This window comes from Gobio gobio, assembly GCF_949357685.1.
Source record: "Gobio gobio genome assembly, chromosome: 11".
NCBI classification, from domain to species: domain Eukaryota; kingdom Metazoa; phylum Chordata; class Actinopteri; order Cypriniformes; family Gobionidae; genus Gobio; species Gobio gobio.
The window spans coordinates 37,574,041-37,594,981 of NC_137104.1; the positions used below are offsets into that span (position 1 = coordinate 37,574,041).

Below are 20,941 nucleotides of genomic sequence, written 5' to 3' on the forward strand. Positions count from 1 at the left end.
ATAGGCATGATCTGATAACGCACCAGACTGGACACGCGCCGAGAATGACAGCCGCGCTTACCTCAGCTCTGCTCAGCTCTTCTCTCGTGATGAATGAAATCTGACTCCTGCTGCATTTGTGTCGTGACTTTCGTTCGGCTCACTTACACTTTATTGAAAAGACACGTTCAGTTTTTAATTGTAGTGTCTGTTCTCCAACTGAACAAAATGATTTTATTACTATGAATATCAAAACGATGGTGGGGGCGGTGCCGCGGTGGGCAAGTGATATAACCAGTAGCCGTGGCCTCGTTGAGCAGCGAAGCAAGTGAATTCTGGGAGTTGTTGTCTTTCATCCACATGAGACAAAAATAAATGTTCTGTATTTTCTCAGTCTAGAAGGCACCAAATTCAAAAATAATGTCACATTTCTACTATATAAATTACCCAGTTTAAATACACATTCATCTTCCCAGCGCTGAAGTACCCCTTTAAGTTACTTTATAGGGCAAGGCAAGGCAAGGCAAGTATAGCACATTTGTATAGCACATTTCATACACAGTGGCAATTCAAAATGCTTTACACAGAAATGAAGTTAAAATAGTTATAAGTGAATAAAATAAAAATATATATAGTATAATAGTTATAATAGGAATTAAAAGGAAATTAAAAGGAAATAAAAATAAAGATGAAATCCCCTATCTGGGGTGGAAGAAAATGGAGAGTCAGGTTTACTTTAAAAATATTTGTCAGGTAACTGTGCGTTTAGACAGTACCCTTACAGACAAATCTTCTTGGCCTAACTTGAGGGCGTTCTCTATAGATGTTTTACCCGTCAGAGCAGATCTAAACGGGTCTTCCTCGCACCGGAGGGAGTACTCAAAAAATATTTGTCAGGTAACTGTGCATTTAAACATTACCCTTACAGACAAATAATTTTTCTACCAGAAAAAAAAATCTTGACAAAAGTTTAATTGCAAAGCATTACTGATTTTTATGCTTCTAGATAATTAAAAAACAATCACTTTTTCCAATTTCAACAAAAGCTCATCTATGTTAGCTGGCTATGTATTCATACTTCAAAAGAGAGCCTTAAGAATTGTAAATAAAACCACTTACAGAGCACCAACTAATCCACTTTTCATCAAACTAAAAGCACTAAAATTTAGAGATATTGTTGACTTTAAAACTGCACAAATTATGTATAAAGTATATAATCAACAATTATCAAAAATTTCCAAGGGTTGTTTCAAATGAGAGAGAGCAAGTACCACTTAAGAGGAACGTATCACTGTATTACAACCAAAGGAGTTAATTTATGGAACAACTGTAGTGAAGAGATGAAATCATGTACAACAAAGAGTCATTTTAAGAGAATATTTCAAATTAAAATATTCAATGGATACGAAAATGAATTGAGGTGTTAGTATTGTATACTGCCTGTATGGTTTCTGGGATTATATAATAAATCTAGCTTGGTTGGGTTATTATTCGGTTTGATATAGATAGACGGAAACGAAGAAAATAGATGGAATGTGTATGCGTATCTATCTATGAAGGTTTGCATCTGTGTCTAGGTGTATACATGTGTTTATTACATGAGTTTAGCTACTGTAAATAGATATATGGTGCATGTGTATGTAAATATGTAAAGCATCTACTTGTTTTGTATTTAATTAAGGGATAAAAATAGAGAAAATGGGGATAGGACCAGAAAAGTTGGTTTTGAACTTCTTCCTACTCCTTTTTGAACATGGGAATTTTTTTATTTTGAATTACTTACAATTTCATGTCCTTATTTATTTGTTATTTTTATTGTAGTATACATATACATATACATACATATATATATATATATATATATATATATATATATACATATATATATATATACATATACATATACATATACATATATATATATATATATATATATATATATATATATATATATATATATATATACATATATATATATATATACATATACATATACATATACATATATATATATATATACATATATATATATATATATATATATATATATATATATATATATATATATATATATATATATATATATATATATATATATATATATATATATATATATATATATATATATATATATATATATATATACATACTAACTAACTAACTAAAAATATATAACAATTGTGGATTTGAGAATTGAGATCTATAATGGATTATTTTGTTCTCAAGTTATTCCTGTCTGTTCCTCACACAGAACTTTTATATGGCTTTAGAATGGCTTTAGACATGCAGTCATACAGATTACTTTTTGGACTTTCAAATATTATAAAACACACTTTTACCTCTTATCATCTTTAATGATCCAAGTGCTGGCCTCAGGATCTACAGGAGCAAACAGTTGCCCATCCAGCAGTGGTGCATAATCTCCTACTCCAACACGTAGACAATCGACGGTGAGCTTGAAGCGGATGTCATCTTTGGTGGTGCCTTTAGGTAAACGCACACAAACGGTCACATCCTCTTCCGTTTGGTGCCAGAAGTAGATGGGATCTGTGATAGGAACAATGGAAGAAGTGACACCTGACACAAAGCAGATGTTTACGGATGAATGCATAATTAAATTATACAGATATCTGGTAGACTTTTACATGATTTTTAAAATAGGTAAGAAATGCTACAGGCTAAAATTAGTATATCTGGAAACAACTGTTAAAATAATGAGAGCTGTATTTTGTTATGCAGCCTTGTCTGTTCAATTCCATTGTCTACCGGTGAACTATGTGCGTAATACAAATTATGAGTTCTGAAACTTCTAGGTCACTGTGACACTACTGCAAAAGATTAAACTTGTATGAGTCATGACATCCTGTGTAAATGTGTGCCTTTATTTAGCAATGGAAGTCAGAAATCTCTGTGCCCTTACGGAAATTAATTTGTTGAGAAATTCTAACATAATTGGAGGAAAAAGCCTTTACTACATGCTGTTGAGCTCTGATGATGTAGTGACTGTTCAGCAACAAACACTTAAATATACATTGATCAGGTATAACATTATGACCACCTTCCTAATATTGTATTACATATTGCTGCCAAAACAGCCTGTCGACTGGACTCCACCCCTGAAGGTGTGCTGTGGTATCTGGCACCAAGATGTTGGCAGCAGATCATTTAAGTCCTGTAAGTTGCGAGGTGGGCAACTTGTTTGTTCAGCACATGCTCGATGGAGATCTGGGGAATTTGGAGGCCAAGTCAACACCTCAAACTCGTTATTGTGCTCCTCAAACCATTCCTGAACAATTTTTGCTTTATGGCAGGGAACATTATCTATTAAATTAGGTGGTACGTGTGCAAGTAACATCCACATGGATGGCAGGACCCAAGGTTTCCCAGCAGAACATTGCCCAGTGCCTTCTGGTGCCATGTGTTCCCCAGGTAAGCGACGCACACGCACTCGGCCATCCATGTGATGTAAAAAAAAACATGATTCATCAGACCAGGCCACACATGCCCACTGTTGGCGATTTTGGTGGTGGACAGACAGGGGTCAGTATGGGCGCCCTGACTGGTCTACGGCTATGCTGCAATGCACTGTGTATTCTGGCACCTTTCTATCAGAACCTGCATTAAATTCTTGAGAAATGTGAGCTACAGTAGCTCGTCTGTTTGATCGGACCACACGGGCAAGCCTTCGCTCCCCACGTACATCAATGAGCCTTTGCCGCCCATGACCCTGTCTCCAGTTCACCACTGTTTTATCCTTGGACCACTTTTGATAGATACTGACCCCTGCAGACCAGGAACACCCCACAAGAGCTGCAGTTTTAGAGATGCTCTGACCCAGTAGTCTAGCTATCACAATTTGTCCCTTGTCAAACGGCTTGCCCATTTTTAAGCTTCTAACACATCTATCACACCCACTAACACTTGCCGTTATGATGAGATAATCAGTGTTATTCACTTTACCTAGGTCATAATGTTATGCCTGGTCGGTATAAACAACGTAAGTCTTATCTTTGGATTGGATTTGGATCTGTAAGAGTAGGTCAAATGAGGTGGTGAAGCCTATTAGTTAGAGCTCAAACCCCCATCATGGATCTCAGTGTGCTCCCGAGTGGACTGAAGTAATTGTGTACCAAAGGTCACTTCAGATAAAAGTATGAGCTAATTGACAAATTCATAATTAGACACACTGGATGGAAACCTAAGCAATTCTCCACAATTACATTTTCTGCTTTTCCAGAGTTATTGCTGCAAGCAGAAATGATAGGAGTCAAATACACCTGACACAAAATGTAAGGTTAAGTTGATTTGTTTGGTTATGGTACCTCTGGTGGTGGTTTTATTATGTTTATAATATGATTTTAACCAGTAGGTAGCACTGGCAGCAAATTTAGGAGGTATTCTCAGGGCAATGTGGCAAACCTTTGTGTCAATATACAGTTAAAGATTTTGAGGTCTGTAAGTTTTTTCTTCTTTTTTCAAGAAATTAATACTTTAATTTAGCAAAGATGCATTTAATTGATCAAAAATGACAGTAAAGACAATAATGCTACAAAAGATTTATATTTCAAATAAATAAATGTTTTTTGAATTCATCAAAGAATCCTGAAAAAAGTAACATGGTTTCCACAGAAAATATTAAGCAGCACAATTGTTATAAAGCACAATAATAAATAATATTTGAGCACCAAATCAGCATATTAAAATGCTTACTGAAGGACCATTTGGCACTAATGGCTTCTGAAAATTCAGCTCTGCCATCACATGAATAAATTACATGTTGAAAAATGTAATACATTTTTAATCAAATAAATGCAGTCTTGGTGAGCATGAGAGAGTTCTTTCAAAAACATTGTAAAAAATCTTACTGACCCCAAACTTATTTTTAACTTATTATAGCTGCATATGCATCTTTGCATTTACTCTAATAAAGATTCTCACAGAGTTTATAAAGTAAAGGATGAATTCACTAACAAGCTGTAGTATTTAGAGTTAAAAGGATTAGTTAACTTGTAAATAAACTTTTTCTGATAATTTACTCACCCCCATGTCATCCAAGATGTCCATGTCTTTCTCTCTACAGTTGAAAATAAATTAAGGTTTTTGATGAAAACATTCCAGGATTTTTCTCCATATAATGGACTTCAATGAGCTCCAAACGGTCCAAGGTCCAAATGACAGTTTCAGTACAGCTTCAAAGGGCTTTAAAGCGAAACGATCAGTTTCTGCGAGAAACCGAACAGTATTTATGCTATTATTTTACCTCTTATCAGATGAACATGATAATCTCCGAGCTTGGCCATAACTTCCGCTAAGTGAGGTCAAAATACGAGCGTGGTCATAGATATATCGATCATAGATGCCTCATTCTACTGATCCGTGCAGGCGCTAATGAGGCATCTACGTATACATCTATGACCATGCTCGTATTTTGACCTCACTTAGCGGAAGTTATGGCGGAGCTCAGAGATGATCACGTTCGTCTGATAAGAGGTAAAATAATAGCATAAATACTGCTCGGTTTCTCGCAGAAACTGATCGTTTCGCTAGAGAAGACCCTTATTCATTGTCTGGTATCATTTAAAGCCCTTTGAAGCTGCAGAAAGAAAGACATGGACATCTTGGAGGGCATGGGGGGGGGGGGATGAGGAGTAAATGATCAGCAAAAGTTTATTTAAAAGTGAACTAATCCTTTAAGCGTTTAAAATAATTTTACTAGTAGATACACCGATCAGGCATAACACTGACATATGACTACTGACAGGTGAAGTGAATAACACTGATTATCTCTTCATCAGGGCATCTGTTAGTGGCTGAGATATATTAGGCAGCAAGTGAACATTTTGCCCTCAAAGTTGCTGTGTTAGAAGCAGGAAAAATGGGCAAGCGTAACTTTATCAAGTTACATTTACAATATTACAGGGTTTTTCCTACATTGAAAATTTTTTGGCGGCCGCCAAAACAAATTGTTGTCCCGCCAAAGCCTTATTTGATGAGTTATTGTGATTTAGGAGTGATGTAGAATAGATGACCGCTGCCCTTGCGTTAACTGAGTGTCAGAGAGAACGACCAGAGAGCTCCTCCCCCGCTCGCACGCTCTCTGTCTTCAAAATAGGCATTCTTAGCTTTCTAATATTTCACATATTACGTTAATCAAAATCAAAAGGTCGGAAGACCGAATCCATGTTGCACGTGGCGCTATCAGACGATGTTTTCCTTTAATTACCGCTGGGTGTGAAATGCGCTCAAAAAACATTGACTGATTCTCTGACCAGCTGACATAAAGCATACTTTCAATAAACTTGAAACAAATCCTATCCGGTTATGAAGTGTTTTCTGTGTGTTGACAAATCTTTCGCGATGTTCTAACAGAAGGGATTCACACACAGCGCGTCAGCCAATGTCCGATTCGCCACATTATGACTCCTTTGAACCGAATCATTTTAACGACTGGTTAGAACGGATCAGTCCAACACTGAACTCATGAATCAGTTGAATCATTTACTCAGAACACTTGAAATGAGAACACAAGTGTGCTTACCCACTTTAGCAAGAGTGGATAGTAAGAATTAGCTTTAATCATCCACAGTCTTTCAGCTTATTTATTTGGACAATGTGTAGTAAAATAAATAGCCTAAAATCATTTAGTTTAGACTGGAGTGAACCCAGAACAAAGTTGTGGTTAGCTAGCTGATAATTTTATGAAATTGTATATAGCAGAAAATTAGGCTATTTGTTCATTTTTTAATACTACTTTTTAATATTGATATGATTATATACCAAAACAACTATCAGTAAATAGTGTAAAAATGAGGAACAAAAACAAACATCAAGGTATCAAAATAAGATAAGCAAAAATTACAAATTTTCTTTGAATTTATTTAAAATGTTTTGTCAGTATTGCACTTGCAGATCACGTGGGTAGGGAACTTTTTTACTGTGCGTGCGTGCGTGCGTGCGTGCGTGTGCGTGTGTGTGGATGACCATGTCTGTCAGCCACCACCGAAGACCAGTTTTGACCCAGGAAAAACCCTGTATTAGGAAGATGGTCATAATGTTACGCCTGGTTGTGTACATTTATATTGATCACACTGGCATCCAGATGATGTAGATGAGCACACATGGCATTTTAAAGAGCTGATTCAGGTGTCTGGATCACAGTGATGGATTGATGCTGTACAGTTCCAGTAAAGTTTGCAAGATCATGTTAATCTGCAGCATTCTTCACGGTTTACAGTAGCACTCACAACAGACCTGCAACACAGGGAATTGCACAATGCAAATTGCATTCGCAGGAGATTTATGGACGTGTATTGCATTTTAACTAGTGAATCGGGTAATAAAGCGATGGATACAGCAAGTGCTAATACACAGCACTATAAGCAGGCCCAAATTCATTCTTCCTGAATTCCCCACAAAAGTTTATGGTAGTTGATCTTTTAATCAGAAACCGAAGGTGTAACAAGTGAGGTGGATGAAATAAAGGTCGGAGTCTCACCCACAGTCTTAGCTGTGCTGGCAAAACCTTATTACTGAAATTGGAACAATTTTCTCAAGCCATAATGCTGCTTTAGAGTGCAATGAGGACTGAGAGCAGTATGCTCATTATCTTCTTTTGTTGCAGGTCTAGTCAACTTGCGCCTCAACCAGAATCTTGCTGAGCAAAACAGGATAATGAAGAGGAGGGCAAAGATGATCCGTGATACTGATATATCACTCCGACTCTGTGTGTTAAAAGGTGACATCATGGAAAAAAGGATTTTGCTCTTTTGAAATAGGAGCTTGATGTACTATGTAGACATGATGCAAAACTCTCTCAAATCCAAAACTTATATTTAATATTGTTTGTGCGTCACAACCACAAGCCCATGCGTCTGCCCACATTTACACATGAGTATTCAGCAACTTCTTTTATACCGATGATATACAGTGTAACCACCAATGTCAATAGATCTGCAAAGAGGTTATTCACTCACAATAGATGTAAAATACAGTCCATAGGGTGACAAGTTCATTAACATGTGCGTCCATGTTTTCATATCACCACGTGACCAGTGAAGAGGTTATTTAAGTAAGGAATAATTGACGACGGGCCGTTGAAAAATAATGCACACCCGAGGTGGTGATGCGGTCACGACGCGAAGCGGAGTGTGCATAATTTTTCTAATAATTCAACGGCCTGGAGTCAATTATTCCGCTTATACTACGGTTACCACACCTCAGGACATCGATCCGATGATATATTTAAAGGGATTCATCCGGTTTTTGTTCTCAAATCGCTATTGTGAGTAGGACTATTTCATCCACGTCTCATCCAACGGCTCTTTTGCTAGTTCCGAAACGTCATTTTAAAGCTGGTAACGGACGCTTGAGCCGTTGATAGCATTCTACTGCAGTTATTAATGAAGTTATAGAGAATGGGAACGTGACGTCAGCAACGCAATGCATTCGTGGTCTTTAGGACACTGCACTACATTAGAGAATGAGTAGTAGTGGAGATAGACTTATACCGTTAAAAACACATTTGAATGGTCACCGCTTGCTATGTTATGAACTGCCATAGCCGCTCTTTTACAACCTGCGTGGAAAACATATCTCAAATCACGCGCAATATTTCAGTTTACCAGCTTGGAAATAACAAGAGTAAGTGAAAGTAATGCTACCTTCACGTGCTATCGGAAATTTGACAATTCCCACTTCTGAAGTCGTGATTACGAGCTCATCCCATTCATATTTCGAAAGTGGAGCGCGTTCATGTGCAATTTTTACCAAGGAAACTCCTATTCACGATAATTCCGAGAGCACGTGAAGGCAGCATAACACTCGGAAATAAACAACTTAGCCAAAATGTGTCTTTATAATTTGTATTTATCATTTATAACAGATATATTACAGATTAATATTTTCTGAACCGCTTGAATGTGCTCACACCATAAATAATGCATGAAACGCGTCTGGAAATGCTTCATTGTTCAGCTTCTCTCAGTAGAACGAAATCTATTCCATTTAAGTCCAGTAAAACTTTTTAGTACTGTAGGCTAAAGCGCTTTCAAATACAAATCATTTCAAAGCTGCATTACGAGCCATAATCTGTTATCCTTTAATGCACGTTAAGGAATTAGGGCGATATGATATAGGCTATGTTGATCGAATAAATGATCCACTGGCTGAGATCAAGCTAATAAGTATATTTACTATTTTATATATCAGATACAGACTTTTTAGTTAGGCTATTAAAAAATAAACTGCAAAAGACAAACCAATGTGTGGTGCGATAGAAGGCGGCCGTCTGATTTCTCATTGTATGAAACGTAATGAATATGTGCAATGTCCTGGCCGCACGACTGAGCGTTCATGTATGTAAGACATTCAAATATCAGTCAATTTATTATAAGTGAGTGCAAGCAAGAGTTCTTAAAAAGTATTAAAGTAAATACAGTCGTTTTTTCCTCTGGTGATTCGCATGTTATCATTGTACGCTCATGAGCGTGTCCTAAAACATGGCGGCGACTACCCATAATGCAATGCGCAATGACGTAGTTTCCCAGACTGTATTAGAAAGAGAGCGACAGACACACATAGAGAGAGAGAGCGCTTGTGTGAATTAGGCTACCTCTGTGACCTATGTTGTTTTTCATCTGCTGCTGCCCAGTTGTTGAACGTTTTATATTCACCGTAAATATTAAAATTTACTTTAGGAAAATCGTCTGTCATGTTTTATTTTTTTAGTCCTGTAATTTCCGTTATTACAGTTAACTATGCGAAGTGATATAGAACTGTAATGCGGTAAAGAGAGCTGCCTGGAACTACGTTCACTGTGTGTTTCCCGGAAAATAATTGCACATCTCCGAATGTTCATCAGCCAATCAGATTCAAGCATTCAACAATAGTATAAATCACAATAAAGGTCATGTACAAAATAAAAGTCTTAAATATTTAATTCTAAGGAGTAAAGAAGAGGATGACAGTTTTGGTGCAAAACAACAACAACAACAACAACAACAACAACAACATCATCATCATAAAACATTATGGGCCGGATTTACTAAACAGGGCATGAGAGCGCAGATAGGAGCACAGACGCAGCCGGATCATTTCCATTAGGACCAAAGCAATTTACCAAGAGCAGGCCAAATTAGCGGCTCGTTTAAGAGCTTTTTTTGGGCGGTAAATAACGGCACAAATACCAGTAAATTGACTAGTGCAAACCTTAGTAAATCATGTTGAATCAAGATTCATTTAAATACTCTCTTCCCCATCAGTGTTAGGGAAAGATACTTTGAAAAGTAATTAATTACAATATTGAGTTACTCCCTTAAAAACTTCACTTAGTTACTTTTTAATAAAAGTAATGTATTACATTACTTTTGCGTTACTTTTTCTCATAGTTTGCATAGAATTCTGATTTTGCATTTGACTGATTTTATCATTTTGAGGAATACTGAATCTTTTTTTCTGCAAGTGAGATGCATGATCACATTTAGTCTAAAACTACATTAACCATCATGTTTACACACAACGCCTCTGCACTTTCTCCCGATTTTTCCCAACATTGGGAGAAGAGAGCTGCCAGTCAATAAATAGGAAAACAAATAGGCTTGAAAAATTGCATTGAAAAAGTTACTTGAAAAAAGTAATCTGATTATGTAACTCGAGTTACTTGTAATGCGTTACCCCTCAAAATTCCTTCCCATACATTTTGCATCTGAAAGGGAAACTACGAATGCATACGCAATAAGGTCAGCCACAAAAATAACCTTGTCCACTGTCAAAAGAGGGCTATTAGTAAATCTGGCCCTAAATGCTACAAAAGAGCAAAATATGGCCCATTTATAGGAATATAAAAAAAAAGTCATCATTTACTGACCCCCATAAGATATTATCTAAGCTAATCTTTTTTTATACAATAAAAAAGGGAGGGGGTGCTTTAAAGGGATACTTCACCCAAAAGTGAAAATTCTGTCATCATTTACTCACTCTCAAGTTGTTCCAAACCTGTATCAAACTCTTTCTTCTGCTAAACACAAAAGAAGATATTTTGAAGAATATGGGTAACCAAAATTATATGATAGACCCCGTTGACTTCCATAGTATGGAAGACAATGGGGAACATCGACTGTTTGGTTACAAACATTCTTCAAAATATCTACTTTTGTGTGGTCAACAGAAGAAAGAGTCATCCAGGTTTGGAACATTTTGAGGGTGACTAAATTATAACAGAATTTTCATATTTGGGTTAACTATCCCTTTAAGTGCTGTATGTTTACTGCTCTGAAAAAAAGTGTTTTAGGCTCTGTGCGTGAGATTTACATAATTATTGATATTTGCCAAAATCGTATCGATTTTGTCTTGTCCAGAAAGACTACTAATTCACACTACATTGATTCCCCTAACCCTCTGATGACAGTGTTCACCGTATAAGCTTTGGCTTGTTCATTTACCCTGAAATCAACACGCCATCAACAGAATATCAATGTCTGGTGTGCATGTGACCATTAATAGTCTTTTGTGGCATAGAAGGTCGACCTCTCTTTCTGAAACAAGCTAATGCACCTCTATTTTATCCGCCTACCAATAGAGTCTCTCAGAACTCTCAGCCTCTTAAAATGAGAGAGAGAAAGAGGAAGAGGATGAGGCGAGATCACTCCTTTGTCACAGAAAAAAGCATAAAGGGTGCAAAGGAAACAAATGGCCTTTTAAAAGTTCCCTCTCTCGCAGGTTCAGATGACTAATACAGGGGAAAAAACAGGAAATGACCGAAAGAGGATTAAGATAATAAATTAATTAAGATAATTTCCTGTCAATATGTTTGGAATTTTTGTTGTATAAGCTTTTGGTGATATCAATCATGGACTATTTTAGGTTTGCTAGAAAGGAAGAACTCAAACACACAAAAACTCATTTAAATGAGGAAATAAACAAATATTTGACCGAAAGGGACTCTACCGTCCAAGTCTGAGCACCACTAATGAAGCAATATTTGCAATTAGCACTCTCTGACATAAAGGAAATGTCAAATGCTAATGAAAACGAGGTACTAGTTCGTTCAATATGCCAGACCAATTTCAACACAGAATATATAAACAAACTAGAACTGCTTGTCAGGATTCAATATATGATATTGTAGCACAAAAACTAGCTATTAGTTAAACCTCGTTCTGTCACATTGAAAATAAACTAAATGCATTTAGCTCCAACATGTCACGCAGCTGCCCTATATTTACATAAAACAAACTGGCCTACTTTACATAAACTTTCTTTCCAAAATAGAAAAATTAACCCAACTGAGGACCACTGCAGTATAGAAGTGCATGGTCGTCTCCAGTCCTCATCATAGTCTATTTGAGGAATTCTATTCGAATGATACTTTCTGATGTTTCTATGGCTACAGCAAGCCTCTGAAAGTGTGCTTCCTTGAGACTGCAGCACTTGAGAGTTTCTAGTTTGATTGGTGACTACTTCAAATGTGTTTTCTTGCAGGCTTTCAGAATTCTGTCAAAGTGCAACCTAGAGCGATGGTGAAATGGTACAGTCTAGAAGTTCCTGGGACTATTTCAAATCAGCAACAAAACAAAAAAATAAAGCCAAGGGAGATTGTTTTGTCGATCTAAATGTAGTTTATTCCAATATGAAAGTTGGTTCTCACCTGAGCTTTCCGCCTCCATATTCTCAGCAGGTGGTTCTTCAAGCGGAAGTCCGTCCACCTCAGTAAAAGTGAATGGCTTTTCTGAGGCTACTACGACTCCTTTACCCTGAGGCTCCACTGCAGCATAGTGCGGGACAGCCTTGCCCTTCATCATTCTCCTCTTCCTCATACCATATTTCCTCTCCTCACCTGTGAGAAAGAAAGCACTTTAGTAGCTGTATTTTTCTACATTCTATAATTTTTCCTTCTTTATTTTTCCTGCACCTCCAGCCTAAAATTATATCTTTAATAAATTAAAATATTAACTTTGTAACAAATCCTTCCCTCGCGGGTCAAAACGACCCGAAGCCCTAAAATTATACTTAATTTTTTCTTTGTCCATAAAGTTTACTTTATTTCATTTTGATAATATTTTTTGGGAGTTTTTTTATTTACCTTTAAATTACTAGATTTGATCAATAAATAAAGTTATTTAATAACATTCTTCTTCTTCACAATTTAAATTCAAAATAACTATTTTATGCATAACCCTTTTAATTCAGCACAAAATATCTTACATTGGGTGTCTTTGCGACCCTTGTGGGGAAAAAAAGATAATATAAAGTGAGTTTCGCTTCAGCATGCATTTAGATACAAATGTAGAATTTATAAAATCATTTTTTGGTAGTTTTAGTTTGAATTTTGAGCATTTTTCTGTGTGTACTGAAGCATTCCTCACATTCCATTCATAACTATTGGGGTCAAATTGACCCGTGAGGGAAGGAGGTTACTTTTTTACTTTTTTAAATTTCACAAAACTCTGCGAATCCAGTCAATTTTTTTTGTGCATTCGTGGTTCAAGTGCGACAAAAGTCCTAGTGTCTTGGACCACTCCAACTCTCAATTTGAAATTTTTCGGGTTGATTTTTTAAAAAGGAATTAATACTTTTATTTAGAAAGAATTCATCAAATTGATCAAAAGTGTAATTACATTTATATATTCATTTTGAACTTCATATTCATCACAGAATCCTGAAAAAAATGCATTGTCGTTTCCACAAAAATATGTTTCCAATTTTGATAATTATAAGAAATGTCTCTTGATCAACAAATATCAGCATATTAGAATGATTTCTGAAGGAACATGTGACTGAAGACTGGAGTAATGAGACTGAAAATTCAGCTTTATATCGTAGAAGTAAATATATATATATTAAAATAGAAAAGTTATTTTAAATTGTAATAATATTTCACAATATTATTGCATTTATGATAAACTAAATGCAGCCTTGGTGAGCATAAGATAATTACAACCCCAAACCTTTGAATGGTAGTGTTTATTTCTGTCCCTATATACAATGAAAATGCTTTAAATTTAAACATTAACTGATGGCAATATTTTGCTGTAAAAAGTATACAATTTTAAAACTGCATTAAGATGCTTTTAGTGCAGTCCCTGTTCATAAATAAGAGCTGAAATCATTTGAACTGAACAACAGGGAGACACTCACTCTCGCCCTGCCCAACAGAGTTGTCCACAGTGATCCACTCCAGTGAGATTGAGAAACCGCTTCCTTTGGTATCTGATGGATCTTTTTGGACTCTCAGAAGCAGCACTTCAACGGTATGAACATGAGAGTGCACGTGAGCCAGACTGTGAACGATGATGAACGGCTCTCCTAGACGCTCACTGAACATCGGCTGGGAAAAAGAAAAACAGTATGGAAAATGTAAATGTGTAAGGATGTCAAAGGGAAAATAGTAAGTAAATGAAACCCGTCTCAATCAATTTAAAACCAACAATTAAAGGCACTATATGTAATTTCCAGCACTAGAAGTTGCTTAAAATTCGGACAGAATGTTCATGAATGAACAAATGTAGTTCAAAGCATGGCGGGCCGAGAGCCTTGGGAGTGAATGCTAATGAGAGAGACCTGCGCGAAACACCGCTATCAGAGCTATTATTATGCTTATGCTGCAGTCGGCCGCTTCCTCTCTTTTCATTGCGCATGTGGGTTAACGCAGTGATGTTTTACCTGATGTGATGTTTTTAAAACAATCATACTAAATAACTTTTAACACACTCAAATCAAATGTATGTTATAACATTACTCTGTGCATTAGCTCGGTGGCTGGTATGAGAGACTTGTTGCACTTTGCAGTAATCTAGATCGATATTAATTTCATAATAAAAGCTGGATGACTAAACGACTTGCTAAATGACATGCAATTAATTTAAAAATATGTTGTATGATGGAGAAAGCTCTCGCTGATTATGCTATGTTAGCCACTTGACAAAATAGTGTTGTCTCTGAGGCATGGTAAAAACATGGTACGTGGTAAATCAAGAAAACAAGCGATTCAAACAATAAGACTAACCGTGTTGCGCTGTATAACAACAATTCGTTTTCTGTTGATAAATGTATATCCAAACAGTTTCTCACCTGTCAAATAAAACATATACTATATTAAAGCGTCTTTGGTGTTTCCATGGATTCTACGGAAATCAAGGGTAGCGCGGATATGACGTCATTGACAGGAGTCGCAAGGACGCGGTCCATAACACTGGATAAAATAGCTGATTTCTCTAGATTTAAACATCGTTGGAAACATTTGGGATAGTGTAAGTACACAGGTCGACAAAATATATAACACTGTTCTAGTGGTTTTTGGATATTTTAATCTAAAAATCTTACATATTGTGCCTTTAAAAACAAATCATTTGATTAGTGAGAAATGTAAAAATATAGGTTGATTCCCCCCACCTCCCATTTAAGATGTGAACTCTCTCCCCTCTTGCTGGTGCGCAAAAGAGTCAACTTTCCGGTTCCATCGGACAGTGCGGCCCAAGTCGCAGAGGTCAGGCTCAGGGAAGTACACAATTGGTCCCCCTCACACAAGCTTGGGTCCAATTCAAAACGGAACATCTCACGAGGTTTGCCCAAAGCGGTGTCCTGGAAAAAATATTAGATGGACACATGTCAATTATGCGGTCTCTGAAAACCACACCTAGACCATCTCTACACCATAGGAAACAGAAGTCTAAGGGCATTTTCAGACCTAAAATTATTACAATGATGCAATTTCTTCTTGGTTCAGTTTGCTTTCACAAGGATACATTTCTAAACGGACCAAAATTTGTTAATACAAGTCACATGCGAGAATTAGTCAGAGTGCACCTGTTTATGCTCCGGGATATTTTACATAAAATGTTTACATATAGTCCACAAGAAAAAACATAGATGAATTTATACAAATTACCACGTTCAAAAGATTACATACCATTGATTCTTAATACTGTGTCTCGTTTTTTTGCGTGGCAGTTTTCTCGAGCCCCAATGTTCCTCAGAAAAATCCTCCAGGTCCTGCAAATTCTTCAGTTTTCCAGCATCTTTTGCATATTTCAACCCTCTCCAGCAGTGACTGTATGATTTTAAGATCCATCTTTTCACACTGAGGACAATTGAGGGACTCAAACACAACTACTAAAAAAGGTTCAAACATTCCAGAAGGAAAACACAATGCATTAAGGTGAGGGATGAAAACGTATTGAATTTGAAGATCAAGGTAAATTGTTCATTTTTGTCTGCCGGGAAACATTTAAGTATCTTCTGTTGCTTTTGAAGGGCAGTACACTAAATTATTATTTTTTTTTATATTTAAACAAAATAAGAAAAATTTGGACATCTTTTAATGCATTGTGTTTCCTTCTGGAGCTTCAGTGAATGTTTGAACCTTTTTTAATAGTTGAGTTTGAGTCCCTCAATTGTCCTCAGAGTGAAAACATGAATCTCAAAATTATATTCACTGCTGGAAAGGGTTCAAAAATGGAAAAGATGCTGGAAAACTGAAGAATTTGCAGGACCTGAAGAATTTTTCTGAAGAACAATGGGTTGTTCAGGACAAACAAAGGACTCAAGAACAATCATCACAAAGACATCATCATTTTTTGTAAGCATGATAAATCTGTGTATGTATTTTGGAGGGCCATAGTGGTGCATGCACAATGCAAAAAGAAATACTTGCAAATTACAGTTAGGTAGAAACAGTAATGGATCAATCTGTAAAGGGTATGAATGTCAACTGTCTGGTTCACATGATTAAAGCTAAACTAATAAAGCACCAAGCAAGCCAACATTGCAGCAAATCCATGTAAACAAATTCAACCCCTAATGTGAAGTAACTACTTTTGTTTACCACAACGATCCACCATCTTCATAGGATCATTTTCTTTTCAAGGGCTTATAGAGTCAATGTCTTGCCAAAAATCTGACCAAAAACAAATGAGAGATCAGCCAATTAAACTATTTAGAAATAAAACTAATAAGTGCCACGCATCCAAGTCTGCATGTTCCTGAACTTCAAAGGCAGCAATTTGAAAAGGATTACAATGAATTTAATAATCATCAATTACACTCTCTATAAGCTAGCTATTTTTCCAAAGAATTGGGCAGCAAAGCAATTGGCCTTTGGTTGCCATGGAGCTTCACACAAGCATTAAGAGATATCCATCTCAGTTTTCACTTCTTTCCCAAAGGTAAAATGCCCCCTGGCTAGTACCTTTGAGAGAATACAAACAGTCCCCAAGTAGAGTTAATTGCAGTATGTTAACTGTAATTATAGCGCAACTGGCACATTTCATACTGAGTAATTTCTTAACCCAGCATGTCAGTAGCAAGAATGACATAAATTGCAATCAAATCATCAGCATAGGATTCAGAATAAACCATACTGTTGAGATGCTGCGTTTCATCTTATTATGCATTTGTGAATTGCATCAAATTATGCATTTGTGAATGTTATCTTATTAAGAAATAGTTTGATTCCTCTGAGAAATTAATACATCTGAGATCAAACTCCTTCATTTAAATTCAAACAAAAAAACTGAAAATAATCTTTACCCCTTAACTGTCACCCCCCTTTTTGAGAATAGACATGAAATTGCACTGTCAAAACTTAAATGTAATTCAAGAATGCTTTGGAATATAGGAATATATAAGTTCACTGTAAAAAAAAAAAAAAATCAGCTCTCCAATTGAAAATTTTCTAGAGACTGGTGATCACATCTAAATTTTTTAGTTGACCAAATTGATTTTCTGTGAATTTTGGCCAACTGAAAAATTTAGATGTGATCGGTCACTAGAACCTTTTCAATTGGAGACCTGATTTTTTTTTTTTACAGTGTTGGTCTTGTTTTAAAGAAGACACTCAGATTATGTTAAATGAAATTTAGTGTACTGTTTCCATGGTAACTTCAAAACGGTTTTCACAGGATGAATTTTGAGTTTCGCTTTCGAATGATACCTAATTTTCGATGATTACTAAAATATGTGATACGGAAAAAAAAAGCGCCCAGCGTCCTGCTAGCGGAATGGGTTTAGGCACAACAACATGAACATGAATTGCACATTTAACAGTCTAAATTAATTAGTTAAGATAATTTTTAGGAGAAGGTAATCTAAAACACAATTAAATATCCAATACCAAAAATAAAAAAATAATACTGGCCAATAACCAATGAGGAAATACTGCACATTCCTAGATTAAAGGCATTTCACTGTGAGCACTATAAACGGCTTTCTATTTACAAGATGACTGAGGTTTTAATAAAGCAAATGAGGAAAACAAGATAATAAGAAAGTTAGTTTTTGATACTGGTAAGCTCAAGATTGATCAACATTTTTAAAATCAAAAGGAAAACTTCTATCCTGACACAAATATAAACCATGAATGCCCTCTGCTGGTAAAAGAAGCATGAGGCTGCATCCTAATGAGGCTGCGTCTTTCCTAGTCCAGTCCTTCTGAGGTTTGTAGGCTAGAGCAGGGGTTTTCAAACTTTATGATGCCAAGGACCCCCCAAATACGATGAGCCTTTTATGAGGGACCCCCTTCCTAAAATCCATCTATATATTTTTATGTATGGGAAAAAATTTTTTTAAACCGTTAGATAAATAGTACGTGTGACATTATAAATGCAACATATCCAAACTTAAATTGGCTATACTTTATGTTGGATGTATAAACCTGAAGAAGAACATTTTCAATTAAAAATGATTTGTAGAAGCAACTTTCACAATAAATGTATGAAAGCAGCTTACGTGCTTGCATTAAGAATAATGCCTTACAACCCCAGTGAGTGAGATAAAGGGGACTAAAGTGAGAAAAACTCACTAGAAAGATACAAATCAAACATATACAATACTGGAAAGTACACGGCAAGAAGGGAGAGAGACATTTAGAACTGAAACATTTAGAATGTTTGGTAGATTTGATCCATTTTTGCTTAGTTTTTTTATTCTCTGAAATTCTCTGGGGACCCCTTAGAACCTTCTGTAGGACCCCTGGGGGTCCCCGGACCCCAGTTTGAAAACCCCTGGGCTGTCCTCCTCAGCATAAAGGGTTACCGGTAGTTTGCCCAAAAATGAAATTTCTGTCATTAGATAGATAGAGAAGATAGATAAATACTTTATTCATCCACTAAGGAAATTCGGGTTTCCAGTAGTAACAATTAAAACAGTAAAACAAACATAAACAAGACAAGCAGCCAAAAATGATATTATGCCCTGCTCACAAGGAGGAATTAAAAAGTTGTATCGTCTGAGGAACAAAAGATGTCCTCAGTCTGTCTGTAGAACAGGACAGGGATAGCATCCTGTTGCTGAAGGGGCTCTTCTGCTTAGAGATGGTACTATGCAGTGGGTGATGGACATTGTCACTGTGACCTCTCTGCCACAGTTGTTAAGGAGTCAAGTTCAACACCCATCACAGAACAGGCCTTCTTCACCCCCCCATTAAAAAAATAAACATTCACAAGACATTAAATGCACAAGAAAACAGATAGGTTTTCAAAAGACTTTTGAACTCAGATACTGTTGGTGCAATTTTGATAGATAAAGGAAGTTTGTTCCATAACTTTGGGCCAGCTAGAGCCAGGGCTCTGTCCCCCCTGCATCTCAGTCTAGATCTGGGTACCCATAATAGGTGACTGGTCTGTGATCTGAGTGCTCTGAGTGGATTATGCGCAGTAAACAAATCTGACAGGTATTGAGGAGCAAGACTGTTTGTGGCTTTGTAGACAAATAATACGATTTTAAATTCAATACGATATTGAATCGGTAGCCAGTGCAATGAATGTAAAATTGGCGTAATGTGGTCCCTTTCTCGACTGCCCGTGAGCAAGCGGGCCGCAGCATTTTGGACCAGTTGAAGTCTATGAATAGACGAGACCAGCAGCCCGTGATACAGCGAATTGCAGTAATCAAGCCGTGATGAAATAAACGCATGAATTACTATCTCAAAACTCTTTCTACTTAGGAAGGGTTTAACTTTCGCTAATCTTCGTAGGTGGTAAAAGCTGGAACTGACAACATAATTTATTTGTTTGTTCAGTTTTAATCCACTGTCTAAAATAAAACCCAGATCTTTAGCCACAAAAGAACGATATGGGGTGAGAGAGCCCAAATCAACAGTGCTCAGATCTGTTTTTTCGGTGGGGCCAAACAGGACAATTTGTGTTTTTTCCTCATTCAGATGCAGAAAATTATTGGATAGCCACGTTTTCAACTCTTGAAAACAGTCAATTAATTGATTTATAGCCGACCTGTTATTGTGCTTAAATGGTACATACAATTGCGTGTATAATACAGTGCAATACACAGCCCTATTCTTTACAAGTGTGCAATGAAACCAATTCAAATTCACTCCAGTGAGTAGTTGATAAAATGGTATCTGTTGTAGAATTTGTCATTGCAGAGAATTGAGCCTTGGCATTATTAACTTTATCTAAAAAGTGCTTAAGAAAGCTTTCACAAATTAAGGAGGAAGTGTCTGGGAATGTCTGCACTGGGGGGTTTAAAACAGAATCAATAGTTGAAAATAAAATTCTAGAACAATAAGAATTTTTGGCAATAATTTCAGATAGACATCTCATCTTTGCCGTCTTGACAGCCTTTTGAAAATTATGCAGTGAGTCTTTTAGCATGCCATAGGATACTTGTAGTCCATCCTTCTTCCACTTACGCTCACATTGGCGACATTTCTGTCTAAGTGCCCGAATATCCCCATTCCTCCATGGTTGGGATTTGCGTTTCAGTTTTACAAGCTTTCGGGGTGTAAGACAGTAAGACTTTTCTATTCCAAGCGCAGGTTAATTCTGTAAAGCCAGGAACACGGCATCAGTGTCTGTCAGTCGTGATAGTGTAGGGGTAAGGTGCGTGGCACAAAGTTGACGCAATTTGGCCGTGAGGTTCGAATCCGGCTTTTGCCGAACTCACTGTACTTCCTTTTCCCATCACATATCAGATCGGAAAGGCGTTTATTTTCAATTAAAAATGAAGAAAA

The 20,941-nt window shown here is 36.5% G+C and overlaps 1 protein-coding gene across 1 annotated transcript in view; it reads right to left on the reverse strand.

Moving 5' to 3' along the window:
* The window catches only part of nudcd1 (NudC domain containing 1), a 42,029-nt gene that overhangs the window by 17,101 nt on the left and 3,987 nt on the right, over positions 1-20,941 (reverse strand). Inside the window, exons 3-6 of the mRNA XM_079829015.1 lie at positions 15,367-15,555; positions 14,113-14,302; positions 12,623-12,811; positions 2,319-2,526 (exon numbers count right to left, since the gene is read on the reverse strand). Coding sequence (XP_079685141.1) covers positions 2,319-2,526; positions 12,623-12,811; positions 14,113-14,302; positions 15,367-15,555 — 776 coding nt within the window. The remainder of the gene's footprint in view (positions 1-2,318; positions 2,527-12,622; positions 12,812-14,112; positions 14,303-15,366; positions 15,556-20,941) is intronic.